Source organism: Phyllostomus discolor, chromosome 7, assembly GCF_004126475.2.
Source record: "Phyllostomus discolor isolate MPI-MPIP mPhyDis1 chromosome 7, mPhyDis1.pri.v3, whole genome shotgun sequence".
NCBI lineage: Eukaryota > Metazoa > Chordata > Mammalia > Chiroptera > Phyllostomidae > Phyllostomus > Phyllostomus discolor.
Window position 1 is genome coordinate 49,598,410 of NC_040909.2, and position 21,568 is coordinate 49,619,977.

The 21,568-nt window shown below is 35.7% G+C and overlaps 1 protein-coding gene across 10 annotated transcripts in view; it reads right to left on the bottom strand.

Moving 5' to 3' along the window:
• The window catches only part of ERC2 (ELKS/RAB6-interacting/CAST family member 2), an 869,430-nt gene that overhangs the window by 519,728 nt on the left and 328,134 nt on the right, over positions 1 to 21,568 (bottom strand). For all 10 annotated transcript variants that reach the window (XM_036030928.1, XM_036030925.1, XM_028518656.2 and 7 more), the window contains one exon: positions 14,507 to 14,674. In XM_036030928.1, coding sequence (XP_035886821.1) covers positions 14,507 to 14,674 — 168 coding nt within the window. The remainder of the gene's footprint in view (positions 1 to 14,506; positions 14,675 to 21,568) is intronic.

A 21,568-nucleotide genomic window follows, 5' to 3' on the forward strand; every position in this document is an offset into this window, starting at 1 on the left:
TCCTGAAAAGTGTACTTCAGCTGATTCAATAAAAGGCCTGAAATTATCTTCAGGGTCACCATCAAAATTAGAGTCATGGAGCAGCAATAGCATTTGTAAAAATGAGGACGTGAATTCCAAAGGTAGGTGGGAGAGATCTTGTGGCATATCGGTGTCACTGGTAAAAAAATCCCAAGAGCCCATGAAAGCCACTGAGTCATTCATTTTTACTTTGTTTTAAATAATTTCTTGTGTAAGTATCAAACACATGTAAAAGTACAGAAAATAATATAATAAATCTCTATGTACCCATTCCCCTTCTTCAACAAGTATCCACTCATGGCTGGCTACTCTTGTCTCTCTATAACCCCAATCACTCCCCTTCTCCCACCCCCCAGGTATTTTAAATCAAATCCCAGATACCATATCATTTCATCTGTAAATATTTCAGTATGTATCTTTAAAAGATAAGTACTCTATATTAAAGGGAAAAAAATCATCACACCTTAGAAAAATTTACCAATGATTTCTCACTATCATCATTTCAACTGTCAGATTTCCCCAGCTGCCTCACAATTTTACCATTTTGCTTATTTGAATCAGGATCCAAATAAGGTTCATGCACTATGATTGGTTAATATGTCTCATAAGCTTTTTAATCTTCAGTTTTCCCCTCTACCTCTGTGTCTCTCTTTTTCCTTGATGACTTTTGTTGTTTAAAACGGAAAAAAAAAACCCAAAAAACACAGTCATCTGTACTCTAGAGTTTCCCATAATGGGGAGCTTGCTCACTGTATCATTTGGAGTTGTTTGCCAGTTTTCCCTGTCTTCTATATTTCTAGTAAGATTCTGGTTTGAATTTCTAGTGAGACTGCTTCATTGATAATAGAGCATACTTCCATCAGGAGGCACATAATATTTGATGTGACAGCCACTAAAGCTCAATCCCCAGATCTACTAAATCATCAGAAGTTACAAAATGATAAGAGTCTAGTATTCTTTCTTCATTTGTTAGCTGAAATAATTCTATAAAAAGAATCTTCTCTTTGTCAACCCTTTGACTATCCTGAGATACAATTTATACAAGAGTGTTACAATGATTACTCATTTCTTTCCCTTATTTACCAGTTTCAAAAATAATGCATTGATTCTCTAGGATCTACAAAAGGTTTTGGGGTTACTTTAGTTATAACTCCGAATTCATGGATTTAAGCATATTTTATGTGTCACTGATACTCAGATTCTGTATCCAGTAGGCACATTTTTTATTTGCTCCTGAGTCCTTTTGACATGTGTTATCAGTCTTTAGCTTCCCTGCAATCTGGTATGACAAGATGCTCTAGACTACTTACATATACCTGTTCTTAAATATGAAAGACATCCTAGAACTACAGTATTTTTTCTTAATTTCAGTCTAGCATCTGTATTTCCTTTCTCCCAAGCTCTTAAAATCCAAGCTCTTACTGATACTAACAGAAACACTCATTTGTTTTACTCCACTCTCCACACACACTTTTCTATTATGTCTTAGAATAATATTACTTACACTATAACCAATAATATAAGTACTGAAAAAAATTAAGATTCTTTGTAGATTTTTTTTGTCCTGGATTATATCCCACTAGAAATATATGCTCAGAGTACTATGGTTCAAAGTCACTTGGAATGGAACCTCCCTGGGTGTGTATACCGCCACTCAGATACACGGGCAGGTTAATTTTCCTTTTAACATTTTAGGGATTGCCTTTTTGGGTTTAATTTTACTTTATAATTATGTAAACTATTTAAGTGGCTCCAAAGTCAAATCTGCAAAACAAAATATTCAAAGAATTCTAGGTTCTCTCCCTGTTGACTCATTCTATTGCAAAACAAGTAACATATTATTTTAATATTATAGTTTATCCACAAATTTTTAAAAATATATAAACAGAGATATATATTCATGTATATATGCAAATCTCTTAAGCAGCATAGTAGTGAAAGTACTTTCACTACTTTCTCTTCTTTTTCCACTTAACAATATATCCTAGAAGTCACTCCATATCAGTATATAGAGAGCTTCTTCATCTTTCACATAGCTATATATTAATCCACTTTTTGGACCACAGCGATTTATTCAAACAATCCTCTCCTGGTAAACATCTTGGTTGTTTCAAGTCTTTTAGTATTACAGATAGCATTGCAATAAACAGTCTTGAATATTCTGTATTTTTGTCAGTGTATCTTTGGGATCTATTCCTAGAGTTGGGATTGCTGAGTCAAAGGTAAACATGTAACCTGCTAAATGTTGCCTAATTCCCCTCTGAAAGGTGCTATATAATTTGCATTCCTACCAGCAATGCCACTAAACAGCTAGTTTTCCCTACAGCCCTACCAATAAATAGAGTAGAGTTCAAATTTTTGGATTTTTGCCAGTCTAATGAGTGAAAATTATTTTTCAGTATAGTTTTAATATGTATTTCTCTTATCATATGTTAGGTTGAGCATCATAAATTAAGCACCTTTACATATATTTTTCTGTATACTATCTACATATCAGGCCCACTCTTCTATAGGGTTGTTGGTTCTTTGGTTAAAAACTACATATTGGGGATAAGAACTCTTTAATTGCAATATATCTTGCAAGCATATCACCCAAGTTATTTGTCTTTTACTCTGCCTATAATGTTTGCCATGCAAAAATTCTTTATTTTATGGCATCAAATTTATCAATCTTATACATATTGCTGCCAGATGTTGATTCATAGTTAGAAAGTTTTCCCTGTGCCTAAGTTATAAAGGAGTTAATCCATGTTTTCTCCTAATACTCATATTAAAGCATCACCTAAGACTGGATGTTTCCATTGCTACCATGATGTGATATCTCATCTAATTCTCTCACTACACCTCCAATGATACAGGAGAGCAGCAACAGATCCGATAAATATTTTTGGAGTTCCTATATTGTGCTAGGCACTGCTCTCAGAGGTCACACATCCCAGTGAAAAAGCCATTTTTTAAGAAGCTTATATTGTGATAGTTTTCCTTCTATATAAATATTAGGTTAGTAAAGGGTTAAAATACTTAAGTGCAGCACAGTAATAAAAACCCCAGTGAGGCCACAATGCCCCTAAGAAATGAGATTATATTTTTGTGTCCCATAATATCAGAGACTTTATCCCAGAAAGTTATCCTTGAAAATTTAAGGTTTGTAAATGAAAAGAGCTGTAAGCATTAAAATAAGCTGTTCTTTTGGTCGGGTACTTTCATGCACTTACTCAGAGTCTGTTATATATGCAAGGCCTTCATGGGGCTTCTCTGTCAAGCAACCAACAGGCCACCCTACTGAATCTTTCATGAATCAATCCTAGCGGATACTCAGAGACAAAAAGAGCTACAAACAATTCTTAAACTTTTTTCAATAAAATCATGGATGATAATGTTGGCAACATTTATTTCTTGTTTACTTCTATATTCCTGCCACCTAGAACCTTGCCTAACAAACAGTATATATTTTGTAAATAACCTACTGGAGACCCAACAAATGTTACCAAAATTATGCTGTGTACCTAATTTCCATATCTTAGTTCTCTGCTCTTTCTGCCTTACATACACCTACACACACAGGAAAGTGCAAATATGATTATACTTTTCCAAATTAAATCTTTAAAAGTCATGTGCATCTTTCTGCAAATGTATTTTTTGACTTTGGATGACACTGAGGTTGAAGAGTTGACAAAATCTGACATCTAGATCTCTGGCAGTCCAAGCAGTTGCCCAAGCCAAGCATTTCCCTCTCCCTGTACTACTCCCAGAAGGGCAGCCACAGGTGGCACACCATGGAGAGTGCTGGCCCCTCTGATACTGCCTTTGCTGGCCCTCAGCTAAGAAGTCATGCTCAGTAAATGAGCAGTTGGATTTTCCTTTTTCCTTCACATTTGGCCAGATCTTAATGATACAACTTAACAATCTGTCCAGTTTCAAATTAACAACTGACAGTATTTCAGAGGCCAAATGTCATTTTATTATAAAGATTTAAGAAATCACCTACATTTCACAAAATAATAAAATAAAAAATAAATAATGCAAGAAAATAAATTTCACGCACTTTATTCAAGATAGAAATACCTGCAATAAAAACAAACTTGTAGGGTTAAAATGATCTTCATCCACACAGCTTATTACCTCAAGTTATATTCTCTGTCTTTTTTTTTAAAAGGTTTTATTTATTTATTTATATTTGTCTTTAGAGAGGGAAGGGAGGGAGATAGAGAGAGAGAGAGAGAAACATCAATGTGCAGTTGCTGGGGGTTATGGCCTGCAACCCAGGAATGTACCCTGGCTGGGAATCGAACCTGGGACACTTTGGTTCCCAGCCCGCGCTCAATCCACTGAGCTACGCCAGCCAGGTATATTCTCTGTCTTTTTGTAATAAAACAAGAGGGGGGAATATATGTCTGTATGGGATAAATATCTGTATTTAATTTTAAAAAGAATCAAGTTCAATGAAAATGGGTAAAAGATTCTTGCAGAAGCCCTACAATTTAACTTCACTCTGTAGATTTTGGTTTGTTATGTAAATATACACATAAAGAAACCCAACCACAGCAAATGTTAGCCTTTTTCCAGAGGAATGGAGGCAAGTGTTACAAATGTGGGTCCTGTGTCAGGAGGACATAATCACAATATAAACTGGTTATTTCCAAATGGTGCCCCCCAGAAGGAAACAAAATGAATGGAAGTACTTAATAAATTCTGTTTTCTATATAATTCATACTCCCAAAAAAAGAAGGAATGTTAGCTCAGAGGTCAGTGAGAGTTTTGTTGGATTTTCCTCCTTCTAAATTCTGTCATCTCCTTTTTAAAGTGGAAATTCAGTTTCCCACAGATATGTCAGAAATATGTTCTTTTTTTTTCTGCAAACCATTCACCAGTAAGTAACATGAACCAGTGGACATGTACTTTCTCATGGATGATTTGCTAATTGGACACTGTCACTTCCAGTTGCAGCTTAATATATTATAGACAATGACTTTTTCAAATGGAAGTAAAACCAAATAAAAATACTAATGATGTATTTATTTTCCATCAAAGGAGATAAAGGGCTCTGAATCCATCTCCACATGCCAAAACAATGGATGCAGATCATGATGGGATTTAATGTAGAAATGAAAATGATTCAGCGATCTTAATTACATGTTTAGCCACCCAGGTCAAATAACATCCCAAGGAATACAAAAAGAAAGACCAAATTCTTTTGTTTCACTAGAAAAATAAGTTGCTCAAAATAAGTTGACAATAGGCTAAGCATTGGAAAGTTTTTTATTAAAAACGGATTTCTGTTGGAACACTTATAATGAGATTTGAGCTATAGTAACAATATAAAATTGAAAGCAGAATTACATACAAAACGAGTACTGTAAAACATCATTATTTTAGTACAATGGAAAATAAGGTGTTTGTGGTTTTACTCTATAAATTCTGTGTTGTCTGCTCATATGTATTCCTTCTTGGCTGTCTTCTGAACAGCTATTCTGATTTACCAGTCCTTCTGCACCAGCACTCATTTGTGGTGGGGGAGGGGGGCAGGGTACCCACACAATCGTCATCTCCTAGGCTCAACTTTTCCCTTCGTTTTATTGACTTTTCAGGACTAATTCTTGTCCATGCATCACACTGGCATTCAGTTACAGGGCAGACAATGAATTTTCCTAATCCATTTAGTATGCTGACAGAGCCAGGTTCACAATTTACAGAATTTCCTTTTAGACATCTACCTATTTCACACTTCATTAACATTCAAACTGAACACCTGTGTTTGTGAAGTCAAAAGCAATTTTATACTAACAAGGTGTTAAATATGGCATTCTCTGGAAGCCTGAACAACAATAACAACAACAAAAGTACTAGACTCTTGGCCTAGGGAACAAAATAATGTCTAGCTATCTGCATCATCCTTTAATAGACAAGAAATTGCCTTGGAACTGCATCCAACAAGCGTAACACATTTCAATTTCTACACCAGAAGTCTTTCATGTTTTACTCAAAAAAGTAAGTCTATGAGGCTGCCTTGCAAAGTTTACCCAGATACCTAAAATCTGCAAAACAGCTAAAAATTTCAGGAAGTAAAATGGTGCCCCTTTAAACAATGTCTTCTCTAGCTAGATACAAGGACACTTTCAGTATTCTGGGGCCCACAACACCTGACCCTGGCTCATTTTTATGTGACCCCAAAGTTTTCACATCATTAATAAAGAGAGAATCAAAACAAAGCGCACAGACATCAGGGGTGGGGGAGTGTGTAGTTTGGCACTGCCATCACACATACCCTCAAAATGAAAAGGGAAAAAATAGAACGTACGTAGCAGAGCTGGTGACCCCTGTAATGACTGTGGTTCCCAACACTTTTTTTCTACTGGTAATAAACCATTTTGCAGACCTCCCAATTGTGGCCACCATGATAGTTACAACTTGTGGGTTTATGTCTTTTTCTTGCAGTTAAGAGTGTTATCAATAAAAATTTCAAATGATGCCTTTCCTGGTCAAATAAAAACATTTTAAAACGTGAAGCCAACGATGGGATTAGAACAAAAAAAATACAAGTGACACTATGATGTTGTTTTGTGTATTTTTTCACCACGTCCCTTAATTTATTAATTTTTAGGACATTCCTTGCAAGTCTTGAAAGCACCAGGGTAATTTGACAATCTTAAAAATTGGTTCTGTCGTATGCTACTAACTTTTTAAAAAAGCACCTCACTTTTAAATGTAGTGATTATGAAGAGCATTAAACAAAAATCTTTCTCAGAAAGGACATTTAACATATTGTTCTTTGAAGGCTGAACTGAAGTGATTAAAAAGGACTTCACTGCTTGCTGGTCAACCAATGCAGGAGGTAAAAAGGAAAACTGAAATTACTGATTAAAAGTAAGGCAGCTCTCCATGTAAATTCCACCTTATATATTGTGGCAAATATTATTTCCATCCATTAAAAAACCTCTTTTGCTGAAAACATGTGAGTGCAGAAGAAAGAGATATTCCTTAAGTACCTGGAACAGTTCACAAAGCCCTGTATGAATAGTCCCAAAAGGAAGCAAAGCATTCAGGCTTCTTGTCATGGTGACCTTTATACCCAAGAATCTAACCTCACCATAAAGTGAGGTGGAGGGCTCATCTCAGTATGAATAAACCAGGAAACAAGGGCTCATAAAATTTATTTTCTCCAAGTAACAACAACATTTCCATTGTCAAAAGCTTGGTTTGTACGATGCAGCTTGAAAACTGACAGCTCAAGTCTGCTTTCTGGTTGCATTATCAGATACCAAAAATTGCTGCCATGGGCTCAGATAACACTGTCTCTGCTGCCAGTACCTTCTACAATCTCTCTGAAGAAATGATCATCACCACTTCTGTTAAAAATGTGCTTAATTCTGTACATTACAAATGTATAATATGTGAATCATAGACGATTTAAAGATCACTTGAGCCCTGGTTAGTGTGGCTCAGTGGACTGAGTGCCAGCCTGCAAACCAAAGGGTCACTGGTTCAATCCCCAGTCAGGGCACATGCCTGGGTTGTGGTCCAGGTCCCCAGTTGGAGATCTGTGACCTGGGAGACAACCACACATTCATGTTTTTCTCTTCCTTTCTCCCTCCCTTCTCCTCTCTCTAAAAATAAAATAAATAAAATCTTTAAAAAATAAAAAAAATAAAAATAAAAATAAAGATCACCTGAGTCTTCAACACAAAGAGAAAACATAGTAAGATACTATTTTCCATTCTTTTACTTATTTTTTCACAAAGTATGCATGCATGTGTGAATATGCATAATAATAAATGCATAATATAAAGCATCTTTAAGGAAATAAAAACGAAATATTATATAATGAATTCTTAATACACTAGAATTCTTGACTTCATGAAAAATGTCACCCTCTTTAGAGTTTGGGCACTATCCTTAAATATTATGGCCACAGTGTTAATATTATTATAGCCATATGATACTATGAGGATTTAAGTCCCAGAGTTACTCATTCTTACCCCTTTTCATAGCCAGTACAGGGCTGCGCCTACTAAGCCTTCTTGCAATCCCAAAGAACTCACCTATTTAGACATAAACCTTACAACAAACTTTGCCATGAAGATTAAATGTGATAAAGCATGTCAGTTCCTTGACACAAAGGAAACCCTCAATTCTCTGGGACTCATGGAAGGCCCTAGATTTAGAGTTAAGAGTTCAGGATTTGGAAACCCAGGTCCTGTCACTCATCATTGTGTGAGCTCGAGAAAGTTACACATACTCTTAGAATCTCTATTTTCTCATCTAAAAAAATGGGTCAACAATACCAACTTCACAAGTTATAAATCAGATTTAAAATAAAGCATTGCATGTCAAACACTTAGCCACAGTTCCTGGAATTCAGTATGGCAGCTACAAGACACTTGGTAGACATTTGTGCGATACAGTTAAATTAAAAAAGTCTAAGACAAATAGCTCCTGAGATTATGGGTCCCATCTTATCCATCACCATGATCAATAAAATATTATCAAATGATACCTCATTCATTTCAACAAGACAAGGGAAGGGTCTTTCTGAAGTACAGCCTACTGAAGTATTTCTAAGCAGGTGAGGTAACTCCTGAAATAATCAAACCAGCAGAGCATCTGTAACCCCATAAATAGCCTTCCCTGTCTCAAAGAGACTCAGGTTGCTTGAGTGCAGACTCAAAAATGATCAGCTTTGAGAAGGGGAAAAGGTACAGAGAATAAGTAGCATAGATGGTAGGTAGAAAATAGACAGGGGGAAGGGAAGAATAGTATGGGAAATGTAGAAGCTAAAAAACTTATGACACATGGACATGAACTAAAGGGGGGAATGTGGGTGGGAGAGGGTGTGCAGGGTAGAGGGGAGTGAAGGAGGGAAAATGGGACAACTGTAATAGCATAATCAATAAAATATATTTAAAAAATAAAATGCAAATCAATACATTAAAAAAATGATCGGCTTTAATCAAAACATAAAAACAGTGTCAGAGTAGCCCTGGCTGGCATAGCTCAGTGGATTGAGTGTAGGCTGTGAATCAAAGCATCGCAGGTTTGATTCCCAGTCAGGGCACATGCCTGGGTTGCAGGCCACAGCCCCCAGCAACTGCACATTGATGTTCCTTTCTCTCTCTCTCTTTCTCCCTCCCTTCCCTCTCTAAAAAAATAAATAAATAAATAAAATCTTTGAAAAAAAGAAAAAAAGTATTTTGAAATCAGACATGCATTTAAAAAAAAAGTGTCAGAGTAATCACCTTAGCAACATTAGCCTTCCATTAAAAGAGATACAAATGGATATTTCATATAGCTTACATACTTTAGTTTTTAAAAAAGCTAAACATTTATTTCTTTTTATTTTCTCTCCTGCTTTTACTTACCTACTTTTAAACAACAGAAGGAAGATGGTATATAATTAAAATTTTGTGTGACATTATTAATAACCAGAAATTGCTGAGCATTGATGGCACTATAAATCAGTTCTGTATCCTATGAATATTGTCTGGATGAGGGCAAGAACAATATCTGGCACACAGTAGTCATTCAAAAACTGTGTGTTGAATGCAAAAATGTATGAAATCTATGGGGCAGGAATCTTGAATGGGAAATTCCTGGAAATGCTTTGGGGCATCTATAAACTGCCTGAAATTATATACATTATTGCATGTGAACTTGAGTGTGTATGTGCTGAGGTGAATTCTTCTAGGGACTAAGACTATAAATTACATGATATTCTCTTTTCTATGGATTTCATTTAAAAAACAAAACCAAAAATGTTAGGGACCCTGGCTAGGAGCTGCTGCTAACCTAATCTGCATGCACTGCCCCTTGCCTTCATAAACACAAAACCCCTACATTCTGTCCTAATTAACAGGTGCTCAAGTGTTTACCCTTAAACAAGTATAACTCTTCCCTGACCTTTTTAGAACAGCAATGAGTATAAGAGCTGTCATGTAACACTTCCAGAAACCATGCAAAAGAGTTGTCACATCTGGCCATTTAAAAATCATGCTGGGCTGGGGCAACATGTACTTGTCAGAAAACAAAAAGGAATCTCTTAATTTTGGATAGAACAAAAGAGATGGTACTTTTATAGTATCTTCATTAAAAATAATGACTCTATTGAAATATAAAAGCCTGAACTTGGTAAATGCAGACACCAAAAATTCAGAGACCCACAAAAGTAGAACACACAGAATGGAAATAAGAAGTATGATGGAGTACTCCCCAAACAAACAGCCCTGATGTACAATAAAAATAATAATAACAGCAAGATGATAATCAACACAATTTATAGCTGAAACCATTTACTAGAGTTGCAGCACTTTTCACACAGGTGTGCCAGGCTGGTGCAAAGACTGCCATTTTATAGATAAGACATGGAAGCTCAGACAAATTCAAGTCTGCCTCCCGTCACAGTTATTCAGTGGGGAAGCTGAAGTATGTCCACATACCTCTTACTTCTTCTTTTTAAAAAGATTTTACTTTTTTAATTTTAGAGAATGTGAAAGTGAGGAAGAAAGAGAGGGAGAGAAACATTGTTCAGTTGCTTTTTGCACGTCCCCAACCTGGGACCTGGCCTGCAACCCAGGCATGTGCCCTGACTGGGAATTGAACCAGCAACCTTTTGGTTCATAGAATGGTGCTCATCCACTGATCCACACCAGTCAGGGCAACAAACATCTCACACTTCTCAATGCTGTGTTCTTCATACATTTTACTTCAGACCATGGAATAATATCTAGCCTTCTCTTTTTAATTTCTGGATATGTTGGTAATTATTTGTTGGAATCCAGAAAAAACAAAGTGCTAGAGAAAGCTAATTTATTATCTGTACTGCCACATAGTAATTAATGTGTTGGTGGATGGGAGTAAGTTGGTACATAAAAACATCAAGGGAGGTAGCAAAATAAGAAACTTGGCTTTGGGGTCCTTTGAAGCTATTTTAAAAAGTAAAATGTTATGTTAGGAGCTATGTGGTGTATTCCCTCTGTGTGTGTAACTATTATTCCGTTGATTTATTGCACACATGTCAAAGAGCGTCTGGGCATTTATTCAAGTTAAAACAAACCAACCCAAGGGCCAAGCCACATAGCTGCAAACCCGGACAACTTGCCCCCACCCCTTGCCCCACTATTAATCCTGCTACCTCCCAAATGCAAGCTCTCTGGTAGCAAGAGTCTTCTTCCTTGCAGAGATGAACTTTAAAGCCAGTGACATCTGTCATTTTCTAAAAGAATAGCTAAAACCAGTTGATAGCACAGATTTTCCAAAGAAACCAGAAAATTTCTTCCAATTTTAGAGAGAACCATCTTCTGTTTTGGCAAAAGCTTTTAAGGAATGACTCAGGAATAAAATTGGAAGGAGCAATCACATGTAACCTCCTCCAAGGATGAGTGCCATATCTTTCACACGAACTTAAACTCAGGTCTCTTGTTGTACGGCAAAACGGTACAGAACATATCTCATCTACTGAATACTTGCCCACTAAGATAGGGAGACTCTTTAGAAGTGGGAAAATCACTTTAATATATTTTACCCTTTTGCCAAAAATCATTTGCCTATGATCCAACAATTAGATCAAATTTTAACAGAGATGGGCATCATTGGGTAACTGTCTCCATTTTCATTTACATAGATCTTAAAAGAAGAAAAAAGGCAAAAGAAAATTCCTCAGATGTTTCCAGCCGATAAAATCATTAATCACACACTCCCAACCTCAAAGCAGAAGACTAGAAAATCATCTCACTCTCTCTGCACATGGAGGATAATTTTTTTTTTCTACATCAAAGCACTGTCTTTTTACTGGGTCATTTTGAATTGAATGTGGGATGGAAGCTATCCACATAATGTCACCACTGTCTTTTTCATGAAATATACATAGGTCTAATTTTGACTACATTAATTCAAGAGAGGTAAAACACACAGGAAAGAATAAGAAAAGAAAAATAGGCTGGGAGCATAGCCCTTATCAGTACAAGGTAGTAAGAGAAAGGAAGTAAGCCTTTCTGCGCTGACTTTTCTCATTCCTTCCTACCGAGATGCCTGACTGCCTATTGGAGCAATACCTCAACAGACTGCCTTGCTACTCAAATTTCCTCCTACTCAATACACTGCAACATGATTATACTAACTTGATTAGTAATGCTGGTATTATTGCCAACTTGAGACAGCTGTGGTACAATCAGTTGCTTTGTGAAGAAAATAACCCAGTTGCTGTGTGAAGAAAAACTTGTGCTCTAGAATGAGGATCAGCAAACTATCTGTCCCTGTTCACAGTAAGACTACTGCACAGAAGTCAGGCCAGGTATTCCAATTCCTACTCAGCCCTCCTCCCACAAAATCACAATGCTGTGAGTTTGCAAACTTTTTCTGGAAAGGGCCAAAGAGTAAATATTTTCAACTTTGTGGGTCATATAATCTCTGTTGCTACTAAAATCTGTGGCTATAGCTAAAGACAACATATAGATGAAGGATAGTGGCTGCATTCTAATAAAACTTTACTTACAGCCCTGGCCAGTGTGGCTCAAATGGTTAGAGCATCATCCAGTAACCAAAATGTTACGGTTTCACTTCCTGGTCAGGGCACATACCTATGTTGCTGGTTCAGTCCCTGGTTCAGGTGCATATGATCCCAGCCCAGGCATGTACTGGAAGCAACCAATCGATGCTTCTCTCTCACATCAGTGCTTCTGTCTCTCCTTTCCTCTCTCTCCAAAAGCAATGAAAAAATGTTCTCACGTAAGGAAAGGAAAAAAAAACCTTTACTTACAAAACCAGGCAGATGGCAGGATTTGTTCAACAAGCTATAGTTTTCAAACCCTATTCCAGACAAGTGCTAGAGGGTGAAATGTTCTGTAGCTGTGCTGTCCAATACAGCAGTCATTAGCCACATTTCACCATTAAATACTTGAAATGTGGCTAATGTGACTAAGGAACTACATTTTAAATTTTACTGACTTTTATTATTTTTTCTTCTTTAGTTAAATTTACTGTGGTGATATTGATTAGTGAGATCACATAGGTTTCAAGTGTACATTTCTGTGACACCTAATTTGTATTATAGCATTGTGTGTCCACCACCCACAGTCAAATGATTTTCTGTCAGCATATATTTGACCCCCCTTTACCTAGGAACTACATTTTAAATTTTACCAAATTTTAGTAATTTAAATCTGAATAAACATGTGGCTAGTGGCTGCTGTATTAGATAGCATAGTGGTAGATACTATTCGCTGCTCCTCTTCAAAGGAGATACAAACCACCTTCCAATTTATGGAATAGTTTAAATTTTTGCCTTAAAAAAGAAAATATCCATGCTTCCAATTCAGAGTGGGACTACACACAACTGGAAATTATACTTCTTAAATGTGGAGTATATACATCATTGAAGCTAAAATGATCATTCTGGTTTTAATCAATCAAATAACTATTAGCCAATGTCAAGTGCTTAGGAGCTAAGTCGGGTGTATGCCCAGACTTATCCAACCTGGAACCTATTTCCTTTCGCCTGTGAACACTGTCCTGCATCTCCACTGAGGGCACAGACCTGCTGAATGGCCCCATTAACTCCTAAGGAAAATCCAAATCTTCCCACAGACCCAAAAATATATATATATTGAAAGACATGGCTCAAAGCACACAAGAAGAAACATGCACTTTAATTAGATCACCTTGTCCTAAAGTGATCCACATAATGCACTGCCACTCTGCAAAAATCAGAGATATGCACAACATTCTTTGTTACTGCCCACATATAATAATTTATTTTCTGTCACTGCTTTATTTACACAACAACTTGTTTGTGTTTTGCATTCCTTAGCAGCCCCAAAGATATAATCCATTGGAGAGAGCAAGGGAATAGGATAGTAACATATATTTACCTTTTCACCAAGTATGAATAAGGAATAACAAACCAATATTTTCTTTAAGAAACACACCAACTTTCTTCAATGAGTAAGCGAATTTTGAAAATTGAGGATACTCCTTAGGAAGTAAGAACCTTTGGCACCACAGGTGCCAGGAAAGGGACCAATATGGATACATGACAAAGAAAGGTAAATGACATTCTGATTTTTTAAATGATTTTTGATAAAATAAAGCCATTCTAGATTCAATCATTTATACACAATTCCCAAACCCAAAAAGCTCTGAAAAATGAAAAAAAAATTTCCAAGCATGAAGCAAACTCCTTTAGTGGCACAATCTGACACTAACTGAGAGGCTATTTATATAGCCTTTATTTATCCTACATTGGGGTGAGAAACTTTTTTTCTGCATAAATATCCACGTGTTTGTAGACCACTTCCAGCAACCCCACTGGGAATGTTTTGTAGTCTATGATACATGCAATGGGTTTTACCTTTCCCAAGTCCCCTAAATATCTGATATACAAAATACCTCTGGCTCTAAGGGTTTGGATAAGGAATCTTGTGAAGAAAGTTGTTCAGGTAAGACATTTTCTATCAACTCAATGTCTGCTGTCTGGAATCCTGAGACAGCACCTTACCTCAGTTTGAAGAATGGCAGCCCTCTGTTCTTTGGCAGTAAGCGACTCTTTAAGCACTTCAATGTGTTGCTTGCAATCTGAATTTTGATTGCTAAGGGTTTCAAGCTTTGTTTGTAAGGCAAGAAGTTCTGACTCCTTCTTTGAAAGTTCCTGCTTCAGCTGATCAATCTGTAAAACAACAAAATTGCAAGACATTAGAAGTCACAACTACTACTCTATATGTGGGAACTACTCATTTATCTCATACTTCTTTTGTGTGTGTGTCCTTTAAATGACTTATTATTTATTTATTATTTTTATTTTCAATGGCCAATGACCAGTATCCCCACAAGGCAGGCTATAAGTTTGCTTAAAAGATGGCCCTGGGAGCCACAGTCTGTGGGGCCTGGAGAGTCTCTGTACATGTGGGTAAGAGTAGAGTAGGTAAGGTCAGCAGACTGCCTTCCACCTTCCACCCCTCTGAGAACCAAGGTTCACAGAGGAATGAAGGCTTCCTGGCCAAACCTACTATTCATCCATGAAACCACAAAGTCATTCACCGAGATCCTCATGGAGCTAATAAAGGTACTTAATCCAACACATAAGCTGGATCTTCTCTACTACTCCACAGTGAAAATGATCATTCAAGGGCATTATTTGAGAAAAGAGAATCCTCATTCCCCCCTCAAGATATGTGTTGGGGGTTTTTTTTGGCTTATGTCAAATAGTGAGAAAACACAAAAGAACATAAAATATATATCAAGTATAAGGGAAAATAGTATAAGAAATATCCACCATTCAATTCACCAAAAAATGATTATTAGAATTGTCTGTGTTCCAACCCATCTCTAAATCTTTCTTTACCCCTTCAGAAACAATTACCACTCTAAACTTTGTGCTTGTCACTTTCTTGTTTGTCTTTTAGGTTTACTGTATACTTTTTGCATCTGTAAATGATATACCATTTAATTTTGTATATTATTTAGGTTTTTAACTTTGTTTGCACTGTATATTTTTTAGTATATCAATATTATGCTTTTTTCTATTCAACCTTATGTACTAGAGATTATATTGTGTTGCTGTATATGCAATTTGTTCATTTTCATTGAAGAACAGTATTCCATTGTAAGACTTCACCACAATTTATTTGTTCATTCTGCTGCTGATAGATATTTGGGGTCATTTCCAGGTTTTTTTGTTATCACAACAATGCTATTCTGAACATTCTTATACATATCACCTGGTACACATAGCAGAAATAATCTAAGGGTTAAATTGGTGGACCGCATGGTATGCACATCTTCAACTTCACTAGATAACCAAAATGACTCCAAAGCAGTTATATTAATTTTCATAGTCACACGGTGTAAGTGTGCTAACCACTCCACAACTTTATCAGTATCTTATGTCGCCAGCATTTTATATTTTGGCCAGTCTGATTGGAGAAGTGATAGATGATCTCCAAAGATAACTGCCACCCATTTCTTCTTTTTTGTGTACACATGCTGCTTCTCCCAAAAAGGGGTAGAGTCATTTTACCCTCCTCTTGAACCTGGCTGGACAGTGACTTGTATCTACCAGCTGAATGTGGCAAAAATGTCGGAATGTTCTGACCCTAGACTGTACAAGGAATGGCAGCTTCACCTTTCTCCTGCTGGAGGCCAGCCACTTGTTAGCAGTCCAATTATCCTCCAACCACTGTGCTCTAAGGAAGCCCACCCCGGCTGCACAGCCAGGGAATGCAAGAGAGGCCTGGTGGAAATGATGACTCCTTTGTCTTGTTTCTGGTGTTCAAGGGAAGAATTTCAATGTTTCATCATTAACATTCATGTTTGTTTTACCTTTTATAGGCACTCTTAGGTTTCAGAAAGCTCCCTTTTATTACAACTTTAGCAAGAGGTTTTTTTTAAGTCATTAAGGAATGTTTAATATTATCAAATGTTTGCATCTCATGATTTATCACATTTTTGTCTCTAATATACTATTGTAATGAATTATATTAGTGGGATTTTAAAATATTAATCTCTCCTTGCTTTACAATAAAAACTCTACTTAGTCAATGTGTTATATTTTTTTATATTTCACTGGGTTCATACTGCTAATATTTTGTTCAGAACTTCTATCTATGGGTGAGATTGGTTTGTAACTTTCCTATCTTATGCTGTCTTTGTCAGGTTTTAGTATCAATTTAGTGTTCCAAGTAAAACAGAAAGTGTTCCTTCTTTTAATGTGTTCTGAAATGATTTTTATAAAATTGAAAATTCTTCTCTTTAATGTTCATTACAAATCACAAGCAAAACCATCTAAAGCTGGTATTTTCTTTCCAAAAACCGTTACTTACTTCATCTGTCTCTGTTGCTTATAGGAATATTCGTGTTTCTAATTATTTGAGTCAATTTTGAAAAGTTTCCCTCCTAAGAACTTTTCATTTCATCTAAATTTTTACCTTTATTCTCAAGAAGTTTTCATAAAACCCGTTTATCTTTGATACCTACAGCAATTATGATTATGTCTTCTTTTTCATTCTCAATGTGTATTACTTTTATCCTTTTCCTTGATGAATCTCAGCAGAGGATATCATATTAAATACTCCAATTGTGGCTATCTTGATCATCCAACATTTTATTTTCTATTTCATTAATTTCTGCTCTTATTTTTAAATTATTTCCTACCTACTATTTGGGGGGGGGGTTATTCTACTTTTCCTAACTTTTAAAGTTGGATGTCTATCTCACTAATTTTCTGTCTTTTTTCTTCCCATGCATAATAAGCCTGAAGACTATAAATTTCCTTGTCAGTAGCACAAGTCCACTAGTTTGATATACAGTATTGACATGATTGTTCGGTTCTCAATATTTTCTAATCTCCATTATTTATTTTTTAAAGATTATATTTATTTATTTTTAGATAGAGGGAAAGGAAGAAAGAAAGGAAGAAAAAGAAGGAACGAAGGAAGGAAGGAAGGAAGGGAGGGAGGGAGGGAGGGAGGGAGGGAAAGAAACAAAGAAAGAAAGAAAGAAAGAGAGAGGGGGGGTGAGAAAGAAAGAAAGAAAGAGAAAGAGAAAAAGGGAAAGGAAAAGAAAAAGAAAAAGAAAAGAAAGAGGGAGAGAAACATCAATTAGCTGACTCTCCTTCATGCCCCAGCCAGGACAGAACCCACAACTCAGGCACGTGCCCTGACCAGGAATGAAACTGGTGACCCTCCACTCTGTAGAATGATATCCAAACCCACTGAGCAAACCCTGTCAGGACATCAATTATTATTTAGAAGTATGTTCCTTAATCTCTAAATACATGCTTGTTTCCTATTTATCTTTGTGCTTTTTATCTTTATTTTTGTGAACAGAGAACATGGTGTATTTGATACTAATCATTTAAAATTTGGTCTCTATTATTGACATAGTACATGGTCAATTATCAAAAATGTACTTTGTATACTGTGTACTTGAAAAGAATATGTACCATCAGTTGTTGATTGCAATATTCTACATATGTGTGTGGCACTTGATAACACTTTTAATTAGGTAGTTTCAGTCTTTCATATTTTGGTCTCTTAATCTGCTTCATCTGTTAATTACTTATGGGTGGGTTGAAATCACCCACTTAATGGTGAAATAATACATTCTTCCTTATGGTTCTGCCAATTTCTCTAAAAATTGTTTCTTTGTTTTAAAGTCTACAACAAATTCATTCCTTTAAAGACCATGAAATGTTTTCACTAGCTGCATTTTTAGCAGATTTATTGAAATATAATTCACATGACATAAAATTCACCTAACTAAAGTATACAGTTGACAGTTTTTAGTGTATTCATAGTGTACAACTGTCATCAAAATAAAATTTTAGAACATTTTCATGATCCCATCATTTCATTACATCTCTTGTAACTATTAGAAGTCACTCTCCATTCCCCAACATCTACCAGCAGCTGTAGGCAAACAATGATGTATTTTCTATCTCTCTGGATTGGCCTATTCTGGTCATTTCCTGTAAATGGAATCATATAATGTATGTACTTTGTGACTGGTTTCTTTCATACAGTGAAATGTTTCAAGGTTCATCCATGTTATAACATAAATCAGTACTTCATTCCTTTTTATTGCTGAATAATATTCCACTATGTGAACATACCATATTTTGTCTATCAACTCACCAGTTGATGGGCCCTTACATTATTCCATATTTTGGTTATTATGAATAACACTACTAAGAATATTCATGTACAAGTCTCTGGCGACATATATTTTTTCTTTTGGGTATATACATAGATGTAGAATTGCTAGACCATAAGGAACTGTATGATTAGCATTTTGAAGAACTTTTGCCAAAGTGACCACAGCATTTTAAATTCCCACCGGCAAATATATAAGGACTCTAATTTCTTCATACTCTTACCAGAACATGTTATTATCTGTCTTTTTAATTATATCCATTTCAGTGGGTATAAAGTAGTATCTGATTTGTAGTTTTGACTTGCATTTCTCTAACAACTAATGACATTAAGCATATATTCACATATATATTAGCCATTCATATATTTCTTTTAGACAGATATTCTGCCTGCTTTCTTAAACTTTTTCTTTACCTCTCTGATTTTATAGCTTTATTTGATAGAAATAGATAGGTTTCTTTTTATTCACACTATTTGGGATTCTTTGGACCTCCTGAATTTGTAGGCTGGTACTTGTTATCAGTTTTGAAAAATTTTCAGTTTTTATTTCTTCAAATATTGCTTCTGAGTAATGATTCTATCCCTACTCTATCTTTCCCTCTGAAACTCTATACTTTTGCTTGACCTTCTTATTCTATCTTCTATGTATCTTACCTTTCATTTATTGCACCTTTTTACTTAATTTCCTCTGCTCTGTTTTCTAGTTTATTAAGTCTCTCTTCTTCTGTGACTCTCCTCTGTGACCACTTTGTATTTATTGATTCAGCTTTGAAATTTGCCCCTTTATTTTCCCATTTCTAGAAGTTTTATTTGGCGCTCTTTAAATTTGATTGGTATTTTATGGCATTTTATAGTCCTTTGCATTTTATTTGTACTCCAATACCGTCTTTTATTTATTTAAAAATATTAAACATACTTATATTACAGTGTTTGTCTTAAACGTCCAGCTTCTGAAGTCCTTGCCATCTGCTTCTGCTGTTTGTTCTTTCTACTGGCTATCACTTAGAGTGATTTGTTTTCTTGAAGGTTTTATAATTTAAAAAATATATATTGTGTGTTCATGTTTTTTGTAACTTTATCTATATAAATACTTTGAGGCCTAAGTTAGCATGTGGCCTTCCAGAGCATTTGCCTCTGCCAATACCTGGGGCACTATCAACCAAGCACCCACCTTTAAACTACATTCTCTACTTGAAGAGTTTTGGATCACCTCACACTGCACATCTATGCAAGAGCCAGCTGTGGTTATAGATTCTCAAAGCCAGTTTTTTCATCTTCCCCTTGGCTCAAAGTTTTAAAATATATAATTTTCCCTGGAGTCCCTAGTCTGAGTGGGAGGAGAGTAGAGTAGGGAGGTTATTTTTAGTTTACCCTCACACTAAAAAGTTAAGCTGTCTAGGATCCCACTTTATGTGGTACTGGTAGTGGGATTCCTATTTGACTCCTGATCTTGAGCAGGACCAGGCTTTGGTTTTTTTTTCTTAACGGTCCTTGTGACTATGAAAATGAAAGCTCAAGTTTATCTGCCTAGTAAATGCTAACAAGAAGATATAATCTGTGCTCTATTTATCACTCCAGCTCCCTGCTTTGGTTTAGTTTTGGCCCTTGAGATTTTTTCTAACTTGACAGTTCACAAATACATTTTAAAATGTATGTTTCTAAAATATATTTCATCCAGTATTTTTTGTTGTTGTTTTCAGCATAAACAACAACAAAACGCATAAACGAGAACCAAGCTACTGACAATCACTGCTGAGCATGAACAGAATGAGATACCCAAAAAGAAGTGAGACCCCCATCTTCAGAAGTGTTAGGGTTGCAACAATTTACTAGGAATGCTTATATGGAAGGAAATCCCATTTGCAAAGAGAAGTTAGATTGACCAGGGTACAAATAGGTTATCATTCTTGTCATATCCAAAGGTTTGGTAGTGGCTGGCCAAAAAGTAGTCTTGAAAATGATTCTGAGTTTGCTGAAAAGTTCACCAGGAGAGAATCATGATGGATTACCAACATGCTCTAGTATATGTAAGCGTGCTCAGGTATGTGTAGTCCATGATATATAGTACTATTCAATCATTTGTGAGTCTATGAACATTTTTATCTGGAATAAAAATAAAAGAGCTCTCTCTAACACTCACACAACAACAACAACAAAACAGTATAAACAGAGGGGAAATCAGGATTAGGATTACCTACAATTATAAGAGAAATTAAATCTGTTGTGATCAGTACTCTTCTCAGGGGATATGGCTCCAAATCTTATGCAGTTGTACCTGACAGCATATACAGTTGACTCCACATACAAAACTGATTCATCTGAAAATAATGCTAAAAAAATCTTTCAACTCTAAGCAAAAATGATGTTTATGGTGAAAAAACTCATTTGTGCTAAGTTTTACAAATGCCAGACCAGAAATCTATGGTAAGAGTGGGGTATTAAGAGAGAAATTTGAATGAAATTAACTTGATCAACAAAATGGTATTTAATAGGAAGAAGATGGCAAGTTCTATGTATACCTAGCTTATTCAATAAGAATACATTGATAATGATAAAACTACTTCAGTCTATAAATATTAAATAGGCAGTTGCTTTAAATAGATTTCAGACTGTTACTGCCATGAGATAAATTTTCAATAAATATTTCATGCAGACAATAACAGAAAAAAAGGCTTTTCTAAGGGGAATATAGTTACTGGGTAAAAAAATCATATTCTTCCATAAAAATATGCCTTTGGCTTCTTTTATAGCCATAAACTCAATAAAAATGGAAAGTGATGTAATCAAACATACATGAGAGCTGAGGCTGGGGGGAGGTCTGTCTCTGTGATGGCAAGAAGAAAAGCCAATCGGAATTACATCACATGCTTTATATGAAGTCCATGTGGACATCAGGAACACTTCATCTCGTC